At 48.5% G+C, this 19,890-nt stretch overlaps 1 protein-coding gene across 1 annotated transcript in view; it reads left to right on the top strand.

The window, feature by feature from the left end:
- Positions 1–19,890, top strand: part of TLL2 (tolloid like 2) — a 131,900-nt gene that overhangs the window by 88,932 nt on the left and 23,078 nt on the right. The window contains exons 8-11 of the mRNA XM_046654590.1: positions 4,427–4,551; positions 6,941–7,056; positions 12,268–12,370; positions 19,661–19,777. Coding sequence (XP_046510546.1) covers positions 4,427–4,551; positions 6,941–7,056; positions 12,268–12,370; positions 19,661–19,777 — 461 coding nt within the window. The remainder of the gene's footprint in view (positions 1–4,426; positions 4,552–6,940; positions 7,057–12,267; positions 12,371–19,660; positions 19,778–19,890) is intronic.

The raw sequence follows: 19,890 nt of genomic DNA, 5'->3' as shown, positions 1-19,890 counted from the left end.
CCATGAAATAATAGTTCCTCATCAAAAGTACCAAGAACTCCTGGGAGGGAGATTGACAAGGGGGCAGCCCATGGTGTGATGAGCAGCGAGGAGGAGCAGAGCAGCTCCCTGAAGGTGTTGGAGGGAGGCAGACTTCCCTTCTGCTACTGTGATGTCATCTATCACTGCAGAACAACCTACCCCCAAACTTAGTGGCTTACAACAGCTATTTTTTATGATATTGTAGGTCAGTCTGGCTCATTCTTCTCTGGTCTCACTGGAGATCACTCACATAGCAATAATCATTTGACAGTGTGATTGAGTTGAGGAGTCCACGATGGCCAGTGCCATGTCTGGCTGTTGTGCTCCCTGTCCACGGGGGCCCCTCGGTTCTCCTCCATGTGGCCTCTCATCCTCCAGCAGGCCAGACAGGGCTTTTCACCACATCGAACTTGGAGTTCCTGGAGGGCAAGCTGAAAGGCTGCAAGGCTCTTAAGTGTCAGACTCTAGAACTCACATGATGTCACTTCTGTTGCATTCCACTGACCAGAGCAAGCCACAAAACCAGCCCAGAATCAAGTGAATGAAGAAATAGATTCTCCTTCTTAATCAGAGGAGCGGCAACTTCATGTTGCAAACGGATATGGATATTAGGAGGCACAATTCATTATTTTGACCATCTACCACAGCTACCTTCTCACCCCTGCCCCAGGGTTCAGAATGGCTTCAGCAAATCTCTTTTGTAGTAGGTGGATACCTGCATTGCCCTTTCTGCCAGCGTTCTGTGTGGATTTTCAGAAAACTACTTTTTTCAGTGGGGCATTTATCAGTGGGTTACTGGGGGGTTTTCCTGAGCCTTTTGTCAAAAGTTCCCCCCTCCCTAACTCCATGTCATTACTCCTAGTCATATATCCTCTGGAGCTGGCCGACACATCTCTTTGATTCCGTAAAAGAGCAGAAAATGGCTTATAGAACGTTTGCTCATCCGGGGGGGTCAAATGCTATTCCTGCTGATGGGAAACTCAGTCTCCGTGTCTCTTTACGATGGAGCTGTCTCCTTCCAACTTTACTTCCTCTAGTTTATTGCCTCCCCGGGCTGGACCGGGCTGTGGGGAGCAGTGTCTTTGGAGGTTTCCTTGGGCAAGGGTCCAGGAGATGAGGAGACAGTTCCCTGGGACAGGAGCGTCCTTGTTTGGAGGACTCGGCACTGACAGTTTTATTCCCTAAGGCATCTGCCAAACCCTTTCTTCCTTTAGCAGAATGTCAATGCTAAGAGTCGTCCTACATAAAAGGGGGGATGTTACTGCAGTGGTTTACACACGGGACATCTCGTGGAGGATACGTCTTCCAGATCCCAGAGCCTTGCAGGCAGCTCAGGGAGGTGCGGGGGAGGGAGTCCCAGCCCCGAGGAGCTGTCTGAGTGTGAGCCAGTGCTATTACTGTTGTGTTGGTTTCTGAAGTCTCCAATGTTCTTAACTCTACCATTTATCCAATATGCAGTAAGCCCCACTGTTTCTTGGGTGGTGGGAAACACTGGCTGGAAGGAGGAAGAGGCCGGAGGGTGGGCTCCAGGCCTGGCTCTCCATCACTTGCTCTGAACTCTGAGTGAGTCACTTCGGCTCTGCAGGTTTGGTCTTCTCACCTGTAGAGAGGGAATCCTAGTAAGAATGGCACCTCCCTCCGCGGGTGTTATGAGGATTGAATAAGATGATGCGTGTGAACTGTCCAGCAGGGCCTGGGACATAGGGAGGTCCAGTGAGCACTCAATGAGCGGGAGAACACGTTATCCACACCGCAGACCACAGGCACAGTCGCCTACATGGTATGGTCCTCGGCAGGGTCAGTTACCCTGGTTGCTAAGAGATTGTGGTGAGCCTTGCATTTTGTGCAGCAAAATTTCATTCTTCAGGGGATTCAAGAAAATAGTTACAAATGGACACATCTTATGTTAGAGCAGAAGTACCCATTTTTGGATTAGTAGGTGATTGAATTTAGAATTTTATGTAAAATTCTTCATTGAGGTTTAAAACTTGGTGAAGTCAGTGAGAGAGAGCAAAGATTCCACTACAGTTTCTCTAGAGGACTCCCGACCCAGAGGCGAGGCCATGGGAATCAGAGAAAGGCAGGCCAGGGGTTAGATGTTGGGGGCAGGGGTGCTGAAAAGGAAATCGGCTGATGATCTGGGCTCCCGCCTGCTAACGGTGGAAAGAAATTGAGCTTGAAGTCCAAGTTAGAAAAAGGTATTTACCAAAACAAAAGATAACAAAGAATGTAACCAGGAAGAAATAAGAATAATTAATTTTTTTCAATGTCGTCCAGAATTTAGGGAAAAGGAAATGTTTGAAAAGAGAGAGGAGAGAAAAGAGAGGGCAGCTAATAACTAGGTAACGGGTGCCTTTTCACGTTCCCTTTTGGATGTAAATAACTAGTTTGAAGGCCATCACCCCTCAAAAAAAGACAATACAGTATGATAAGAAGAGACTAGATGAATAAGGCTCAAAAGTAACCCAGAGGAGGGAATGGTCAGCTCAGGAGGGGAGGGATAGAAAGGGCTCGGGAAGACTTTTAAGAGGGAAAGCCAACTGATGGGGTTTGGGAGAATGAACAGTTTTCAAGTGGACAAGAAGATGAAGGTTGGGCAGCCTTGGTGGAGCACAGCACGTGCAAAGGCATGTTTGGGGCCAGTAGGAGTTTGGTGTTGCTTAGGATAATGAGTGAGGAGGAGGTGTTGGGAGAAGTGGCTGGAGAGGAAGGCAGAATGCAGGAGGTGATGGGAAGTGGGCGAAGGCTCCTGCGCAGAGAGGTGACATGCCTGCCCTTGCATTTCAGGGCAATCACATTGCCAGGCTGTGGGTGTAGCGCAGGGGTGGCTGAGTCTACAGGGAGGAGGCCTGTTAAGAGCTCCTGGGAAGAATTCAGGAAGGGATGCTGATCTCCTGAGCTAAGGCAGGGGTCTGGAACAAGCAGAAGAATGGAATACATTTGGTTTTGAATGAATTGGATAAGAGACCCATAAGATAGCCCAGTGGAGGGGTCACCAGGCATTTGGCGCTTAGCAGGTGGTTCTGGGGGTGGACTCAGAGAATTAGCTGTGAACCTATAGGTGGTGGCTAAAACCCAGAGGAGCAGATGGAGCAGGAGAGAGCAGAGAGGAGGAAGAGGGCAGAAACCTGAGGGGTAGCACTTAAGAGGGAAGCTGAAGGGGATGCTAACTTACTGTTCAGAGAAAACGGTGCCCTGGGAACCAGGACGGAGAGAGTCCGAGGAGGAAGGGGCAGCAAAGGTGTCAGTGCTGTAGAGAGGGCAGGTGAGGACTGACAGGTGTCCATCTGACTTGTCAATTGGTCGGCGACTGGTGGCCTCTGCTGGTGTGGCCAGATCACAGTTGGATTGCAGAGTGACGAGAGGTGGGCAGCCAGATGGAAAGTGGAGACCATTCTTTCCAGAAACTTGGTTTAAGAAGGGAAGGAAAGAACCAGGGTGGGAACTAGAGAAGGAGCTGGTTCAAGGGAAGGCCCTACCCCCCAGGAGAAGCCCCAAATTGGGGGTCTGGAAGCAGAGTAGGGGGCTCAGGCAGGGCACAAACCGTGCCCACAACATGGAAGTGTGAATGGGGCTGGTACTCAGCGGGGCATCCTGGTTTTGGTCACTTTAGATTTCATTCATATGGGAGTAGAATAAGCTGTCAGAGTGAGAAGGGGCTGCCATGATCCTCTAGGCCAATCTCTTATTGTTCAGAGAAGTAAACTGAGGCACAGAGACGGGAAGGGACTCGTCTGAGTTCACCCAGGTGGCAGCATCAGGCCTTACATAGAAATCTCCAGGCCAGGACCCTCTCAACTACCTTTCGTTCTCTGCATTCAGCTCACTTTCTATTGATTATCCCTCTTGCCAGCAAAGCCCCCAAACTCCAGTCCCCCTCGTTCACCAACCAGGTCATCAACCAGCACTCTCTGTGCAGCCCCTGAGAGTCTCACATGGCACTGGTTCCCAGGCTCTCTCTGGAGCCTCGCCTGGACTTATCCATGCTCAGTACCACCCAACACGCAACTCCGGGGGCTGCCACTCAAACCTTAGTCTCTCTGAAAGGTGCTCCCTGCAGTTGTACAGCGTGGCGGTCTGGGGCCTGGACCTGTCAGGGGCTTTGTGGAAATGCTCAGTACACATCAGTATGGAAGCCCTTAGGCCACTGGGCTGGGGCATATTTTTAAACTTGGCAGTGTAATTTTCCCATTGGAAAGTGAGCAGGCAGCTGATGAAATGGGATGCTCCATTGCCAGCAGAGGTGAAGGAAACCTCTTCAGTTGTGTCAGCCTGGGGAGAGGCAGGCCGGGGGTAGGAAGGTTGATGGGGTTATGGGCAAGAAAATGGACTGTAAATCCAAGCATGGATGGCCAGATAGCCTTGACTTTCCTTTCTCCTTTCTCTCTCTTTTTTCTTCCTGTAGAGGAGTTTTCTTAGACACCATCCTCCCGCGTCGAGACGACAATGGCGTCAGGCCAACCATTGGCCAGCGCGTGCGGCTCAGTCAGGGAGACATAGCTCAAGCCAGGAAGCTGTACAAATGCCCAGGTAACTGTGAATCCTGGGAAGTCCCAGGGCCTCCGTAGCACCCACGGAGCATGACTCAACCGCCCTTTGCAAACATTCCCCCTTGCTGGGAAAACAACTTGGGGAACCTAAAGAAACTGCCCCCCGCAACTGCAATTTCTGGTGTGCTGCTGTTAGGAGGTGCTAGACAGTGTAGAAAGCCCAAATGGTGAAGTGATTGCGGGGAGTAAAGTGAATAATAGGTCTTGGAGCCCACAGTTTGACTTGTGGGAGGCTTTGGAATTCTCTGGCACAGCCCAGATGTTCAGAAGAGGAAGAAGCCATAGTGGAACAACAGTGAACAGGGGCCCAATGCCGTGTGCACCCCGTAACAGTAAAAACACCTCTCCTGTCTATGGGAGTAGGGGATGTGGGTTTGGCAAAGCAAAAACCAAGAGTTTTTTCAGGAAGACAAAGAATGAAGGAGATTGTTTTTGGAAGGATGAGCGTCAGTTTCCCAAACACAGGAAGGCAGAGGAAGTCTCCGTGCTGTAAACGAGATAGTCTCTGTGGTCTTGGGGCTTTCCTTGAATCCAAGGTGCTGGTCAGTGGCCAGGTGTATGCCACTGAAGACTGGACAGTACACTGGGGTCTGAGCAGACACCCACTTCTCTGCCAGTTCAGAAACCACCTCCCCTTGAATTTGCCCTCTTTGCCTTCTGTTCTCTCGGCTTCAGCATCGTCACCTCTGCTGTCCTGGGGGTGAGCTCACATCACCTGCTTTAGGCTGTTGAGCTTCAGTACAAAGCACTGGTTACAGCAGCCAGGTTCTTACCGCTGATGGGACGGAATGCATTCCAGTGGCTTGAGGAGAAAGAAGGAAATTCCATGACCAACAGGTCCAATAACCTTTCTAAACCCCTAGACCAGACACATGCTTTCATCAGGGGACAGAATATTTGAAATACGGGCCATCTTAGAAAATCTGGGCCATCTCATTGCCCTACTAAACTAGATCATAGGGTGTGCAAAGGGCCGTGGGGCGGCTTGCTCCATCACAAAACTCTAGGAAATATGTCCATCCAGCTTTCAGTCATCTGGGGGCGTGTTAGGGCTGAAAAACAGGACACACATATCATGTAACCTTGCTGAATTGAAAGAGAAACCTTATAGCATTCCCTGGGAAATGCCGTAGTATTTATTTAGTTATAATATATGTGCCTCTTACTTCCCAAAAGGATTCGAGGCAGCTGGTAAATACCATGGAGCCATACAGTAATGTATCTGTTTTTGCAGAATGTTGATGATTATTCTAAAATAATTTCCATGGAACCCTCAGGGGTGTTGACTGCCCGGCATAATCCTCCTGATGCCTGGCAGTTGTTGGGTAACATGATATCGAGGCCCCGATATCCAGGATTTCCTGAGGCCGATGATGGGCCGCTCTCCAGCTATCCCTTCCTGCAGCTCCAGGTCATTTCAAGTCGTAGCGGAAAGTGAGGGTAGTTGACTGCAGAGGTTGAATTCCATGTAGGAAAAGGTGCATAAAGACGCTTGTTTCCCACACTTTGGGGGTGGCCCCATAAGTGCAGAGGCACTCAGCAAACCAATATCTTTGTCTTTGGGGTGCAAATCCCTAGGGGGGAGGGGATACGAAACCTGCAGCTTCCAAGCCTACTCATACAGGTGACTTTTTTAGAATGAATTAGGGGAAATATTTTTCACATACATAGGACTAGGTTCTAGACTCATAACCAGGCAACCCTCAAACATTCAAGGGCAGAACAGCCTCCTGCAGGGTATTCCGGCCTCCCGTGCCTCTGGTCAATTTTTTTTTAATTTTCTTCACTCTTGTGGCTCTTTCAGAGATGGGTAGCAGAAAAAGAAGAGGCAAGATTCAAACTAACAGCTGCAATGAATGTTCAAAGCATTTTCTTTTTCATTTTGCTTCACTTGCACTGTCATATTCTCTCTGCCACAGACGTCATTCATAGTAATTATAATGGCTGCTGTGTATGCAGCACTCACTCACTCTGTGCCAAGCTCTGAGCTGACCCATTTCATTTAATGCAGATGATTTCATTAGCCCTCTAGATAGTTCCTGCCCATTTTACAGATAAGAAAACTAAGGGAAACTTCCCCACCGCGGCCAAGCGGCTGAAGAGCTCAGAGTCAAGCCCAGCTCTAGGCTGAGCTCAATCCTGAGAACCGCAGAAGAAACCCCTGGGGTGTGACTTTTTGGCATCCAGCCCCTGTTTTTGCTTTTATTAACCAGAAAAAAATGTCACTCTGCCTGACATGCTTCTCACCGCGTGTTCCGAGAGCTTTGGCTGGTAAAGGGGTGAATTTGCTTAGCGGCCCCGTGTTGGGGCGCTGCTTAGGTGGGAGCGTGTGCGCATGCCAGAATCACAGTGTCATTTTGCTTGCACAGCGTGCGGGGAGACCCTGCAGGACACGACAGGAAACTTTTCCGCACCTGGTTTCCCAAATGGCTACCCTTCCTATTCCCACTGCATCTGGAGGATATCGGTCACTCCGGGGGAAAAGGTAGGTGTGAAACCACCTCAGGAAATGACGTAGCTTTCTTTGAGTTGGGTGAGGCGTGAGGAATTATTATTAATAGTAGTAATAACAGCTGTTATGTTATGAGCACCCACTGTGTGCCAGGCACTGGGCTGGCTTACCTAACATTCATTATTTCTGGACTTTTCAACCAGTCTCCCCCATACAAATGGAGGCCTGTGTAATAAATGTCCACGTAAGTTGTAAATCAAGCTCACAGTTTATAAAACAAAGTAGGCTCTATCCTCCTGCCTTGGTAAACATACCATCAGGATGCCCGGGAAGGCAAGGATCCAATTTAGAATTCCCTGACACCTAGGAGTGCTGGTCTGGAAGGTGGCAATATGGGCGGAGCTAGTCCCCAACCCAGGGCTAGCCTCTCCTCTTCCCAGCCCCCGCTCCATCTCGGAGCACCCAAGGCAACACCCCAGCCCACGCTCCCAAGCACCCTCCACTCCTACCTTGCAAATGGCTGTTCCTTGACTGCCGATCCGGTGGAACTGGTGTGTTGTCTAGCCTCGGGAGGATGGATCCAAGGCTCAGAGCTGTTTGGACAGAGAAGTCCAGGGTCCTGGGCACCTGGAGTGAGGTCTAGGAGCATCACAAGCTCTGGAAGAACAGGTTCCTGTGACTCTGAAGATTCCACCACCTTCTAGGGCAGAGCCCAGGGCAGGGGCTCTTGTGGCCTGGTCCAAGGGTGGTATGTTCTTAACCCTCTTGCAGAGTGCGTCTCCTTTTATCCATTATATGGACAAGGAATCTGAGGCTCGGACATTTAACAAATTGCCCAAATTCACCGTAAGATACAGAACTGGGAACTGGGGCTTCTGTTCTTTGACCCTTGTATTTTTTTCACTACACCTCTCTACAAATCCAAGGGTTCTTCAAGCTGTCTCAGCCTAGATGTGGCCATCTTTGAGATGCCCTCCCTGTCCCTTGGGTCTAGTTCCCTGCAGTCATACCTGTCATAGCTTGTCTCACAATATCAGACAGCTGGTTTATTTGGCTGTCCCTCTTCTGGACTCTAAACTCATTGAAGACAGAGATTGTTCGCCCCCAGATCCCACCCAGCACAGCCCATGGCACAGAGTCACACAACAAGTACTTATTGAATAGACATGTGGATGGCTGAGTGGCTGAGTGAAAGACCCGCATCTCGGGGCACAGTGGGGGTGTTGGGTTTTCAGATGCCTGTAACCAACCTTCAGGTATCCCTAATTCATAACTTTAAAAAAAAAAGTCCATTTAAATGTAAGTTAAACATAGTGTGATAACTAGAGAGAAATAATGGCTAGGAACCATTGTGAGTGTTTTCTCTGGGCCGGGCACTGGTCTCTGCATGTTATATGGATTCCCTCATTTAAACATCACAACAGCTTCATGTGATGGGTGCTATTTACCACACCCATTTTTCAGATAAGGAAATGGACTTTCCCAAGTCTACTCAGTTTGTTGCAGAGTTGGGATTTGAACCCAGCTGATTTCACTCTGAGAACGTAGATGCTTGACCGTCATCCTATATTATTCCACAAAGGGGACAGGCTAACAGACATTTGAACACAGCTTCACACACACACAACACCTGTATGCACACTCCCTTCCTCTGACTCTAAGCATTTATGACTGTGTGGTTGTCATCTTGAGCCTGAGAGACTCCAGACCTGTCTGCCTTGAGTTCACGTGCTATCTCTATAGGAGGCATCAATGGGAGGGAGGCAGGGAGAGGAAGGGGTCTGGTAATCCCCAAATTGTTGAATTGCCCCTTGTAGCAGAGGCTGTGCAATGTGTTTGAACTGCGTAAGATTCACCAAGCCTTAATTATTATTGCTAACTGGGGGCAGAGAGAACACGTATCGTTGAAATTCCTGCACCAATTATTTCAATTTCTGCTTCACCCAACCTTCCCCAGAGCTGCTAGTAATTAGCAAACTTGATTGATTCAAGTATCACCTCTTGTTCAACACCTCTTCCCCTCTGGTCTTTATGGTTCACTAACATACTTAAAATAATTAGCCTGAATAATTATCCCGTTCATTCAGATCATGAATGTGTTGCCAAGGAAGTTGTAATAACATTTCCTTTCTGAAATTTTAAAAAGCAAAAGCTGGAGAACTATACTGCAACCAGCTATCAAGTATTCCTGAGCCCTTCCACCTCGATATGAGCCCTGAAGGGGGTACAGAAGGAATCTGAGGTACAATCCTGGTCTTCAAGAGACGGAGAGTTTAATCAGTGTCCCCCCCTCACCCCTAAGGAGTCTGATTTAATTGAAAGAGGGGCATTTGTTTGGCACCAATATATTGTTTTTAAGCTTCCGTGGTGATTCTAATATGCAAGCAGGGTTGAGAACCACTGGAAGAGTGACATCACAACACACACACACACACATACACACACACACACACTCTCTACGACACAGGAGGTGAGCTGGCCTGTTATTTTCTGGTACTGACTTCATTTGCTAGGAGATCACAGGGCTTTGTGGAGGAAAGTGCTACTTGCCCTGAGACCTGAACGTGAGTGGGATTGGCCCAAGGGGAGGGGTGGGCCCTCTCAATGCCACTCAAGACGGGCAGCCTGTGAAGAGCGCTTAGTGTGTCCAGTGTGTGGTGCGCGAAGTGTGCACTCAGTGTGGCTTCATTTTTTAAATTGTCATTTATTGAGGGCCTGTTCTGTGCCAGGCATAGCACCAGGCAGTCTGTATACAGTCTCTTGTGCAGTCCCCTCAACAACCCAATGACGTGCGTGTTGTTTTCCAGATGAAGGAACTAAAGGTCCAAGCGGACTAGTATTTTGCCAAGGTCCCAGAGCTAGTAAGAGGTAGACGAGAGAAGAAATCCACATCTGCCTGACTCTAAAAACATCTGCTTTGCAAGCACTGTAAGAGAGAAAGGGAGGCGTTCCAAGGAGGAGAAGATCGTGTCCAGCTGTGCAATCAGAGAAGGACCTAGGGAGGAGGCAGGGGCCGCTTGAGCTGGGCCAGGAGAGGGTTCCACTAGTACAGATATGTCAGGGCTCATTGGGAAGTAAGGTCACATAGGGTGGTTGCTGGAGGCTCTGGAAGGGAAGCAGAGAATTTAATTTATGAGATGCGGGCATAGGAAGCTGCTGAAGTTTTCTGAGCATAGGAGGGATCTGGTAAACATGAGATGTAAGTGCAAGATTGATCTAGAAGCCCTAGTGTGCAGAATGGATGGGGGCACAGCAGGGAGAGTTCCGGAATCATCTCGGCAGGAGCGATGCAGGAAAGGCAGTTGAAGGGGCAGCAAGACTGGCTTGGAGCAAGGGTCACAGACATCTTAAAGGAAGACAGTCTGTCCACATGGGTGCTGAGCAGATATGATGCAGCAGGTACAATAGGGGCAAAGCAGAGATAACTCCAAGGTGTTGTACCTGGGTCACTGGTGATGGTGTCACCTACAGATGGGGAAGCTGGAAGGGAAATACTTTGCTTTGAAGTGTTCTCACAGTTAATGGGGAGTAGGAGACAGGAGCCAGCCGAGGAGAGAGAACAGTGGAGAGAGGACAGGCTAGCATAGTGAAAACTAGAGAGGAGAGGTTCAAAGCAGAGGGGCCATGGAGAACAAGGACAAATCTATAACTGGCTTTTTGATTTGGCCAGGAAGGCATTGGAACCCTTGACCTGCAGCCCTCCAGCCTAAGGGTTTACTTAGAGATAGCAGGACCTGGGGCTGTTACATAAGAAAGTGGCCATTGGAGGAGAGAGAGTGAAGATGCCTGAGAGAGATGAGCTGGCTGAGAGCAAGGTCCCTCTGAGTGAGAAAAGAAATAGGGTCACGGGTGCAGGGGCTGGAGCAAGGCTGCCTTCAGCGGGACGCTGGAGAGCAAGAAGAGCTGAGAAATGATGGAGCAGTGACATGCTGAGCACGGGCAGAGAGCAAACTTGACAGCTGGGGCCAGATGGGCGTGGGCACCTTGCCTGGCGGGGCTTGAATGGAGGTGAAGGGAAAGGGGAAAACCTGACCTCTGTCTGGGCCATCTGCCAGGACAGCCCTGAGCTGGAAGGGTTGCAACGGGCACCAGAGCCAGTTCACCGGTGCAGCGCCTGTGTGCTGTGTCCATAGGGCCCACCCAGGCCCCTCCACGTTTATGTAAAGGGACATCCACTGAACAGCCACAAGGATATCCAGAAGAACTGGAACCCTCCTTCCCAGTCCTTCTGAACCCCCTTTTCCCAGCCTTCACTCCTTCTCCTCGCCGCTTCTGCCTCCTCATTCCTGACACACACACAATGACCTACGCTGGGCACACAGTGCAGCTCCCCAAACATGTCAGTGCCTTGGCTCTTGTCAGTCCCTCACTAGAATGCTCTCTCACCCTACTTTTCTGCCCACTGGACCCCCACTCCCCTTAGGTTAAATCACCTCCTCTGAGAAGCCTTATCCAGTATCACCGGCAGAATTTATTTCTCCCTCCTTGGGACTCCAGAATGCCCTTTCTGTCTATCCTTTTCTTTTCAGCATTTATACCATACTGTCCTAATTAGCTTCATACATCTGCCTCTCCCTCGTTCTCTGAGCTCCTTAAAGGCAAGAACCCCGTCTTACTGATCTTTCTATCTCGATTGGCCAACACCGACTGGCACACAGCAGGTGGTCAAGAAACAGTGGTGGAATGAATGAATGAATGAATGAATGAATGAATGAACAAACGCACAGACTAACTGTTAGACTGTTAGCCTAACTGGAAGGCTGTTAGACACACCACACCTCAGAGGAGTGAGGTTATGGCCGCGGGGACATTGATCGTGAAGGTGCCCAGATGCACTCGGGCTAACCCCGGACCCTCTGGAATGATTGATGATGTTATAAGATCTTTTCGTATCTCTGAACTTCATTGACCTCTTACCTCCTTCCAAATCCCCAGTCTCAACTCATCCTGGCCCATCTTTTTAATGCATCTTGCTTTCTGTAAACCACCGAGTGACTTCAAAAGCTCAAGTTATTCCCCAGACAGAACCAAAGGACCCATCTCCTCTGTTTACTCCCCATCCTGCTTAAGGTTTATTATTTAATGTCAGGAGGCTTCCTGTGAGTGTGCTTTTGAGAGGACACTCCTACTGTGGTCTGAGCACTCTGTATGCTAAAGGGTAATGTGAGAACACCAGTATTCAAGCTGCATCTTCAACTCCTCAGGCTCTGCTGCCAAAACTCACTTTACGGTAACTCTTTACAGATCGTCTTAAACTTCACATCCCTGGATTTATTTAAAAGCCGCCTGTGCTGGTACGACTACGTGGAGGTCCGGGATGGTTATTGGAGAAAAGCCCCCCTCTTAGGTGAGTTGACTTTAGAAAGCCTTACGAGCAGAGCGAGGGGATGTTCTGTGTGATGCTGTTAATGTTCGGAAGGGTCCATCCTGACAGCAGTCACAGGAAGCTCTCAAGGGTCTGTGTCATTGTAAAACTCTGAACACTCCATTTGGCCACACATGTTAAAAGCTTTTAAAACTGCAAATACCCTTTGACCCAGCAATTCCACTTCTTGGAACTTATCCTAGGGAACTAATTAAGGAAGTGTGCAAAGCTCTAGCTACAGGGATGTTCACTGAAGCAGGCAAAATTGAAAACAGTTTAAATGTTCAACCGTAGGGGTTAGTTGAATAAATTATAATACATCTTTTCAATGGAAAACTATCCAGCCATTAAAAATAAAGTTGGAGGTGACTATTTGTTGATACAGAAAGGTGTTCATTGTACCTTGCTAACAAAAAAGCTGTTACAAAATAGATCATGCAAGATTCCATTTTAATAAAAATACGTCTATATGTATATTAAGCAGGCTTTGCAAACTCAAATGCCTTCAGGGATAAAGGTGTAAATGAATGAGATGAGGCTGGTATGATAACATAAGGAGTGGTGGACAGTGTGGCAAACTGAACAGTGAATATCCTGACCAAAATTACTCAAAACAAAATTACTTAAAACATTGTGCAGGCTGAATTGGACTGGAAGAAACCATTTAGTGATGTATAATATAAATGTCAAGTTAAATTATAAATATGAATTAATACACAGTGGTTATTTCAGGATGATGGGGTATTTTTTAAAAATTTATTCTGTTGTTCCTGGTTTAGCTGTATTTTCTAATTTTTCTATGATGAGTATGTATTCTTTTTAGGAGATGAACAGTGTATGAACTCCTACATGAAAAGGCAGCTTGGACCTTTGAGTGAGAGGCAGTGAGCAGGTGGCATAAAGAGAAAGACCAGTTCATTTAGGATTGGTCGCCAGAAGAGAGATCTCTCATGGGTGACCAGGGAAGATTAATGCTGTAATGAGGACTAGTAGCGTCAGTGTCCTGGGAGTGGACATAGGGCCTCCTTTGGCCTCAGAATGGCAGCCATGGTGGAGTCAGAGAGAGAAGCAGACTTACAAGGAGCCTGACGGAAGGGTCTTGGCTGAGAGTGTGTTGTCCTCGTCTTTAGAGTGGTCTGTAAGGTGGGCTTCCGCACTGGACAAGTTTAAGGTCTCAGTGAGGACTTTGTCCCTGGCATATCCTCACGTGGGCAGAAAAGCCACACCTGTTAAGTTGCGAATGACTGGCCTGAGAGGAGCTGCTGTTGGGACAGCTGACTAAAGATGAAGAAGAGAAAGGAGAGAGCTGAGCTGGCGAGTTTTACTGACAGACCGAGCCTGACTTCGTGTCAGATTCTGGGGTAGGTCAGAAGAGACTGGGACAGAGGATCTGGCTGGACCCAAAGAGGCCTGGCAGATATTAGGCTCTGTATGACCAAAGGGTCTCAGCCAGGTCAGCTACCACCGGGAAGAGCACACAAGCCCCCTCTGTCCAGAGGGCCGTGAGTTTCAGTTCCTAGAGGCACAAACAGGCAGGAATTTGTGTCCACAGGAGTTCTAGAAAGAAGCCAGGGCAGGCTCTGAGTTGGGGTACAGCTTACCACCATTAGGAGGGATCACTTAGGTAGTTAGCGTCCAGGTAAGGAAGACAAGAAAGTGATCCCCAGGCCAAGCACGGACAGGAGTGTGTACACTGCAGGACAAATGGGTTATGCCACCTGATGGCAGGGTGGAGCTGCGTGCCTGGATGTCTGCTCCCTGCCTAATGTGAGCAGACATGGTGTGCACTAGCAGCCAGAGGGAGGCAGGGCTCTACAGGTAGCACATTGAGGGGTACAAACATACAGAAGGCTTTGTTCCTAGTAGCAGAGGTTCCCAAACCTGGCTGAACACTACCATCAGCTGGGAAGATTTCCATGACTACAGATTCCTGGGAGACTTCTAAATCAGAATCCCCATGAGTTGGGTCAAGGAATGATCCTGCTTATCTATAAATGGATGCACACATGTACTTGTCTAGTACCAAATGCATAGAAAGAGGACATCCCGGGTGCTTATCAAACCATTGAAGGTGGTTCCCTCTGAGAAAGGATGCACGGTGGTGGGAGGCAGCTTCATGGTTTGGTTGTATACTTTTGGATTGTTTGGATCTTTTACAAGAATGCATTCAAGTATTCTTTTATAATTAAAATCATGAAAGAAGCTGTGTGGGAGGAGTTTCCTGAGAACATGGAATGACAGACCCCCTCAGCCCAGCAGGACCTTCGAGTCACTCATCTCACACCTTCACGAGAAAACCATGCTCCCTAAGTGTGGACCAACTCGCTGAGGCCACACAGCCAGCTAGTGGTTGAGATCAGACCAGAACTTAGATGTCCTGGTGACAGGGAGAGGGGACTGCTAAATCTGAGAAAGGTCTCCCTCTAGAGATAAAATGCACGATTCGTTGTTTATCTGAAATTCAAATTTAACTGGGCTTCCTGTGTTTTTGTTTGCTAAATCTGGCAACCCTATCCGCGCCCCCCCAGGAATGTGATAGACTTAAAGGGCTCAGGAGGAGGAAGTTTCTGTTACTGAAGTTCCCCAGAGAGGGTCAAGGCACGCTCCTGAGAATGGGCACAGGCAGAGGAATTTCCAGCCGTTCGCTTTTCTTGAACTTGAGACAAGAATTTTCTCACTACAGATCCGGTATCGCTGGCTACACTTTCATTGATTAGATGGGGCTTTGCTGTTCGTTGTTGTCAGTGATGTTTTGTTTTGTTTTGTGCGGTTTTTTTCTTTTGGCTCATATTTTACACACTTTCGCAGTGTGTGTGTGTGAGTGTGTGTGTGTGTGTTGAGTGTGCTGTGGCCAAGGCATGGCCCGGTGCCTGTAACCATCGTCCTTCATTTGCAGGAGTTGTCCTTTGCCAACTATTTGGCCTGCTCTGATGTTTCCAAATGCAGTTGTTAGTGAACTTTTGTGTTTGGAACAAGTGCATTGTGTGGGCCGAGCTGGTCCCTGGGAGGGGTCAGTGCCATGAAATCTGCCGAGAGGAGGCAGGTCAATGCCCCTTTGGCAGGAGAGAGAGCGGATTAGGGCGGATTGTGAAAGTATGCATCTTGCTCTGAAAAACTGTGCATTGCATATTTTCCCAGGGCAGTGTGTGAAAATCCAGGCATAATGGACCCATAATTTTTTATGAATGAACCCTTTATGACTCCCCACGGAGCGCACTTGTAGCGTCCTCATCTGCATTTCCTCTTCTTGATATCCTTATTAAACTCCTCCTCCAAAGCCAGGAACCAGATTTCAGTTTAGGAATTTGACACCTTTTCTCTAGTCCAATTTCTCTCCAGCCTGTTAGGCTTTTTGGAAGGAGGCTGTTTGGGACCCGGGTTTTCACATAGTGATTAAAGGGAAGTGTAAGTAGATTGAGAACACATTTCATGGCTGGTTAAAGACATCAAATTGGTTTTTCAGTTTCAGGGGTCACTTATGAGATTGCACCTAAAGGGAGGAGGAAGGTGTCTGCGTGGAGAACTCACCCAGTCATTGCGAACACTGTCCTGTTAATTGGATTGCCCTCCCTTACTTCTGCTGGAGGAATTACTCTCACAATGCACTTTTGTATGCAGAACTGTCTTTGGGCATTCTGTACCACCACAATGCACACAAAAGCCCTTTTTCCCCCTTTCCCTGAAGTGGGGAGGGAAGTTCAGAGAGGCCAGCCTGGCCAATCAGTGTCGCGTGGCCCCACTCCTGGGGCAACCTGGGCAGGGGCAGCCTCCCAAAGGAGCAGAAAATAGCTCGAGTCAGATAGCCAAGCCTGGCATTACCACCGACTTGCTTTATGATTTGAAGCTTTGATCTTCATTGCTATGTGTCTGTGCCCAAACTGTGAAAGAGGAATGATGTTTATATTCCCAGAGAGCAGAGTCGATGTTTATGGATCCAAAAATGTAGTGCTCAGAATTGCACCTTAAACAGAGAAGTTCCTTTTGAGGGTGGTGGTGATGACGGGGATGAGGATGAGGAAGATGAGACTGATGATGAAGGTCAAGATCTCAGACTACCACCATTCAAAAGCTTGCATCCGCTTACAGAATTGAGTGTAACTCAACCCAAATTCTCCAATCCTCACTTTTCTCATAATTGAGATTAATGCTAGTACCTATTTCAGGGTGTAAGAGGGGATGCAATTGGATAATCCATGTAAAGTGCTTAGGACAGTGTCTGGTATAGACATGCACAGTAAAAAGGGGGCTTTTATCAGAACCATATGGTGAAGATGAGAATGTTGACAGCAGTCAAAGGACAATGTAGAGGGTTCTAGTTAAGAATTCCAAGGTGGTTTGGGGAGAGACTTTACTTAGAAATAACTTGTAATTTGTTCTACCAAGTCCAGCTCTGCCAAGCCAGTAAGATACACCTTAGCCTAGAATTCCTACCTCATCCAAAGAACTAAGTAGAGATGGTTGTCCTGTGGCCCTGGGGGCCGGTGGCTCATCTCGTCCGGTTGGGTTCTTAGGCAATAAGGCCATGGAAGTCCCTCTCTCTTTTGGAAAGAGTCCCCAGCGGCTGTGACAGCTGGAGTTTTTAAAAGAAGAAATTTGGACTTGAAACTTTGGCTCAGCTGAGAAGGAATTCCTTTTGTGAACCGGCGATGTCTAACTGCTGCTCAGCGGCTCTGTCTCCTCCCTGGGAAGCAATACTTCCCATGCTTACGTGTTGTTTTCAAAGGACTAATTGACACTAATTGGCCATGCCAGAGGAACCATTACCGAAAATTTATAGGCTTCTGATGGACTTTTCCTTGCTGAATTCTTGGCAGCGGTTTGAGCTCATCTCACTTAGTATTAAGCTCAACAAATCCAAAAGGCTGCAGGTGGCCAGAATCGGAAGAAAGCAGAAGGAGATTAGCAGCCTCTACCCTGTGTCTCCCCAAAGAATGTCTGCCTCAGATGGCCATTAGGAAATGTCCATAGTTGCATTTCCTCATCCCCCAAGCTCACTTCCCCATTTCTCAGAAAGGCAAAGCAGCGTTACAGCTTCAAGGGGTTGACTGGGCACCTAAGACAGTGCTGGCAATAAGAGAATGCCCAAAATATTTGTTAAATGGACTTAAAAAAAGAAACTTGAGATGTAATTCACATACCATACAACTCATCATTTAAAGTGTACAAGTCAAGGGTTTTTTAGTGTGCTCACAGAGTTGTACGACCATCCCCACAATCAATTTGAGAACATCATCACCCCTAAAAGAAAAACATACCCGTTAACAGTCACTCCCCATTCCCCCAATATTAAATGGATTTTTTTTTTGGAGGAGGATTAGCCCTGAGCTAACATCCGCTGCCAATCCTCCTCTTTTTGCTGAGGAAGACTGGCCCTGAGCTAACATCTGTGCCTGTCTTCCTCTATTTTGTATGTGGGACACCTGTCACAGCATGGCTTGATGAGTGGTGCATACATTCATGCCTGGGATCTGAAGCAGCGGACCCCGGGCCACTGAAGCACAGCGCATAAACCTAACCGCTATGCCACCAGGCCAGCCCCTTAAATGGATTTTTGAGTGACTCACAGTCAGCGTTTGGGAGAAACATGGCTTCCAGTACAAACAGGCCTTGACTGGTCTGTGTTGAGAACTGCTCAGTATGACTCAGCCCATCTCCCACTCAGCCCCATCTCTGTCCTTGCCATGATGGCCATCATTATGTGGCATTAGAAATTATATGGCCAAGGATTACTGTGCACTGGGAAGGATGGCCTTCCCCCTTTTCCTTTGTAGAGGGTCCAAATTTCAGATCCATACCCTAGTGTCTAAGAAATTTATTTGTATTTTTCAGTAACAAAAGTTCAATAAAAATTATAAGCCCCTTTCCATCAGGTAGTGGGAACTTAATTTCAGTCACTTTGTGGTTTCTTCCCCCAGGGTGGAAGTGCCAGTGAGGGGCATAGTTTGTGCCAGGGCATGGTGGTGCAGGAGGCACCCATATTGCCATCTGGCTGGCATTGCTGTTGGGATGTCTGTCTCCAGTCCTCTGTCCATCTTAGTGGCTGCTGTGCCTCCTCCTTGCCTCAACCCTAGGCCAGTTCAAATGGTACCAAGTCCACATCTCCCTAGAAGATGTTCTGTGAGAGATATTCTGTGGCTCCCCAAGTCCTCTGGGCTGAGGGAAAGTCGCTTCCCTACCCCTCCCAGGAGCCTGGAGTCACATGGCTGCCATCATGCTGTGCTTTGCCTGGAGGGCTCTGCATGCCTGCCTCCTGGCCTCAGGTCTTACAAACCACACAGACATTTCTGTTCTGGCCCCAGGTGAGACATGGGAATCCAGCGTCTTGTTCCCCTCCAGGCTCTGCCCAGGAACTGAGCACAATTCTCTGCTTCTCCCAGATCCTTAAACCCACTTGGGGTCTCCATCATCCTTTTCCATCCAGGCTCTCAGCTCAGGGTGGGACAGGGTACAGGGTCCTTTAGGAGAGTCCACAGTACCCTCTCCAATCCTCTTTCTCCTTAGTCCCCTCACTCATCCATCCTAGGAATCTTTCTAAGACTACAAGGATGGGAAAATGTGCTCCTATTCCTTGTGTATTTTTTCAAATCTTTGGTATTGTGACTGGGCTTGTGAAATTCAGAAGTCAAAAAGATTTGATTTCTCCATTGTGTGTTTTCTGGCATCGCTTCTCTGAGGCAAGGAAGGCAGAGTATCTTCCCAAAGGCATGCCCCCGGAAGAGAAGGGCTAATATGTCATAGGAAATACCAGGGGAGGGAACATTCATGCGGCCACACCGGCAGCACCTCAAGGGGACCCCTTTGGCAGGGGAGGGGCTGCCTGGGCTGTCCTCTAAATCTCCCGCAGGTAGCCTGGAGGAGGCACCCAGGTTGTTTCCATTCCATCTTTTTTTTTTTATTTAAAGATTTTATTTTTTCCCTTTTTCTCCCCAAAGCCCCCCAGTACATAGTTGTATATTCTTCGTTGGGGTCCTTCTAGTTGTGGCATGTGGGACGCTGCCTCAGCGTGGTTTGATGAGCAGTGCCATGTCCGCGCCCAGGATTCGAACCAACGAAACACTGGGCCGCCTGCAGCGGAGCGTGAGAACTTAACCACTCCGCCACGGGGTCAGCCCCTCTGTTCCATCTTTTAATCCTGATGTACTACAAGATGATTTGCCCCAGGGCGGGGTATTACCTTGAACCACATTGGAAGAAACACTGCTTCCTCTCTGTCTGCAGCGAGCCCCTTCTGGCTGTTCAGCAACAGCCTGACCGTTCTTTTCCGCTTCGCAGGTAGGTTTTGTGGCGATAAAGTCCCGGAGCCCCTCATCTCCACAGACAGCCGGCTCTGGGTGGAGTTCCGGAGCAGCAGCAACATCCTGGGCAAGGGTTTCTTCGCAGTGTATGAAGGTTTGTTCACGCTGAAGGAAGCCACCTGGGAGTTCTTGATATGCCTCTGTCTTTACCATGCAGCCCGCTGTCCCTCTTCCGCCCAGGCATGCGTGGCAGCTGCCAGAGCCAGG

The sequence above is a fragment of the Equus quagga genome, chromosome 2, assembly GCF_021613505.1.
Source record: "Equus quagga isolate Etosha38 chromosome 2, UCLA_HA_Equagga_1.0, whole genome shotgun sequence".
In the NCBI taxonomy this organism is placed as follows: Eukaryota; Metazoa; Chordata; class Mammalia; order Perissodactyla; family Equidae; genus Equus; species Equus quagga.
Note: the sequence above shows the minus strand (reverse complement) of the source record. Positions and strands in the feature narration are given on the sequence as shown.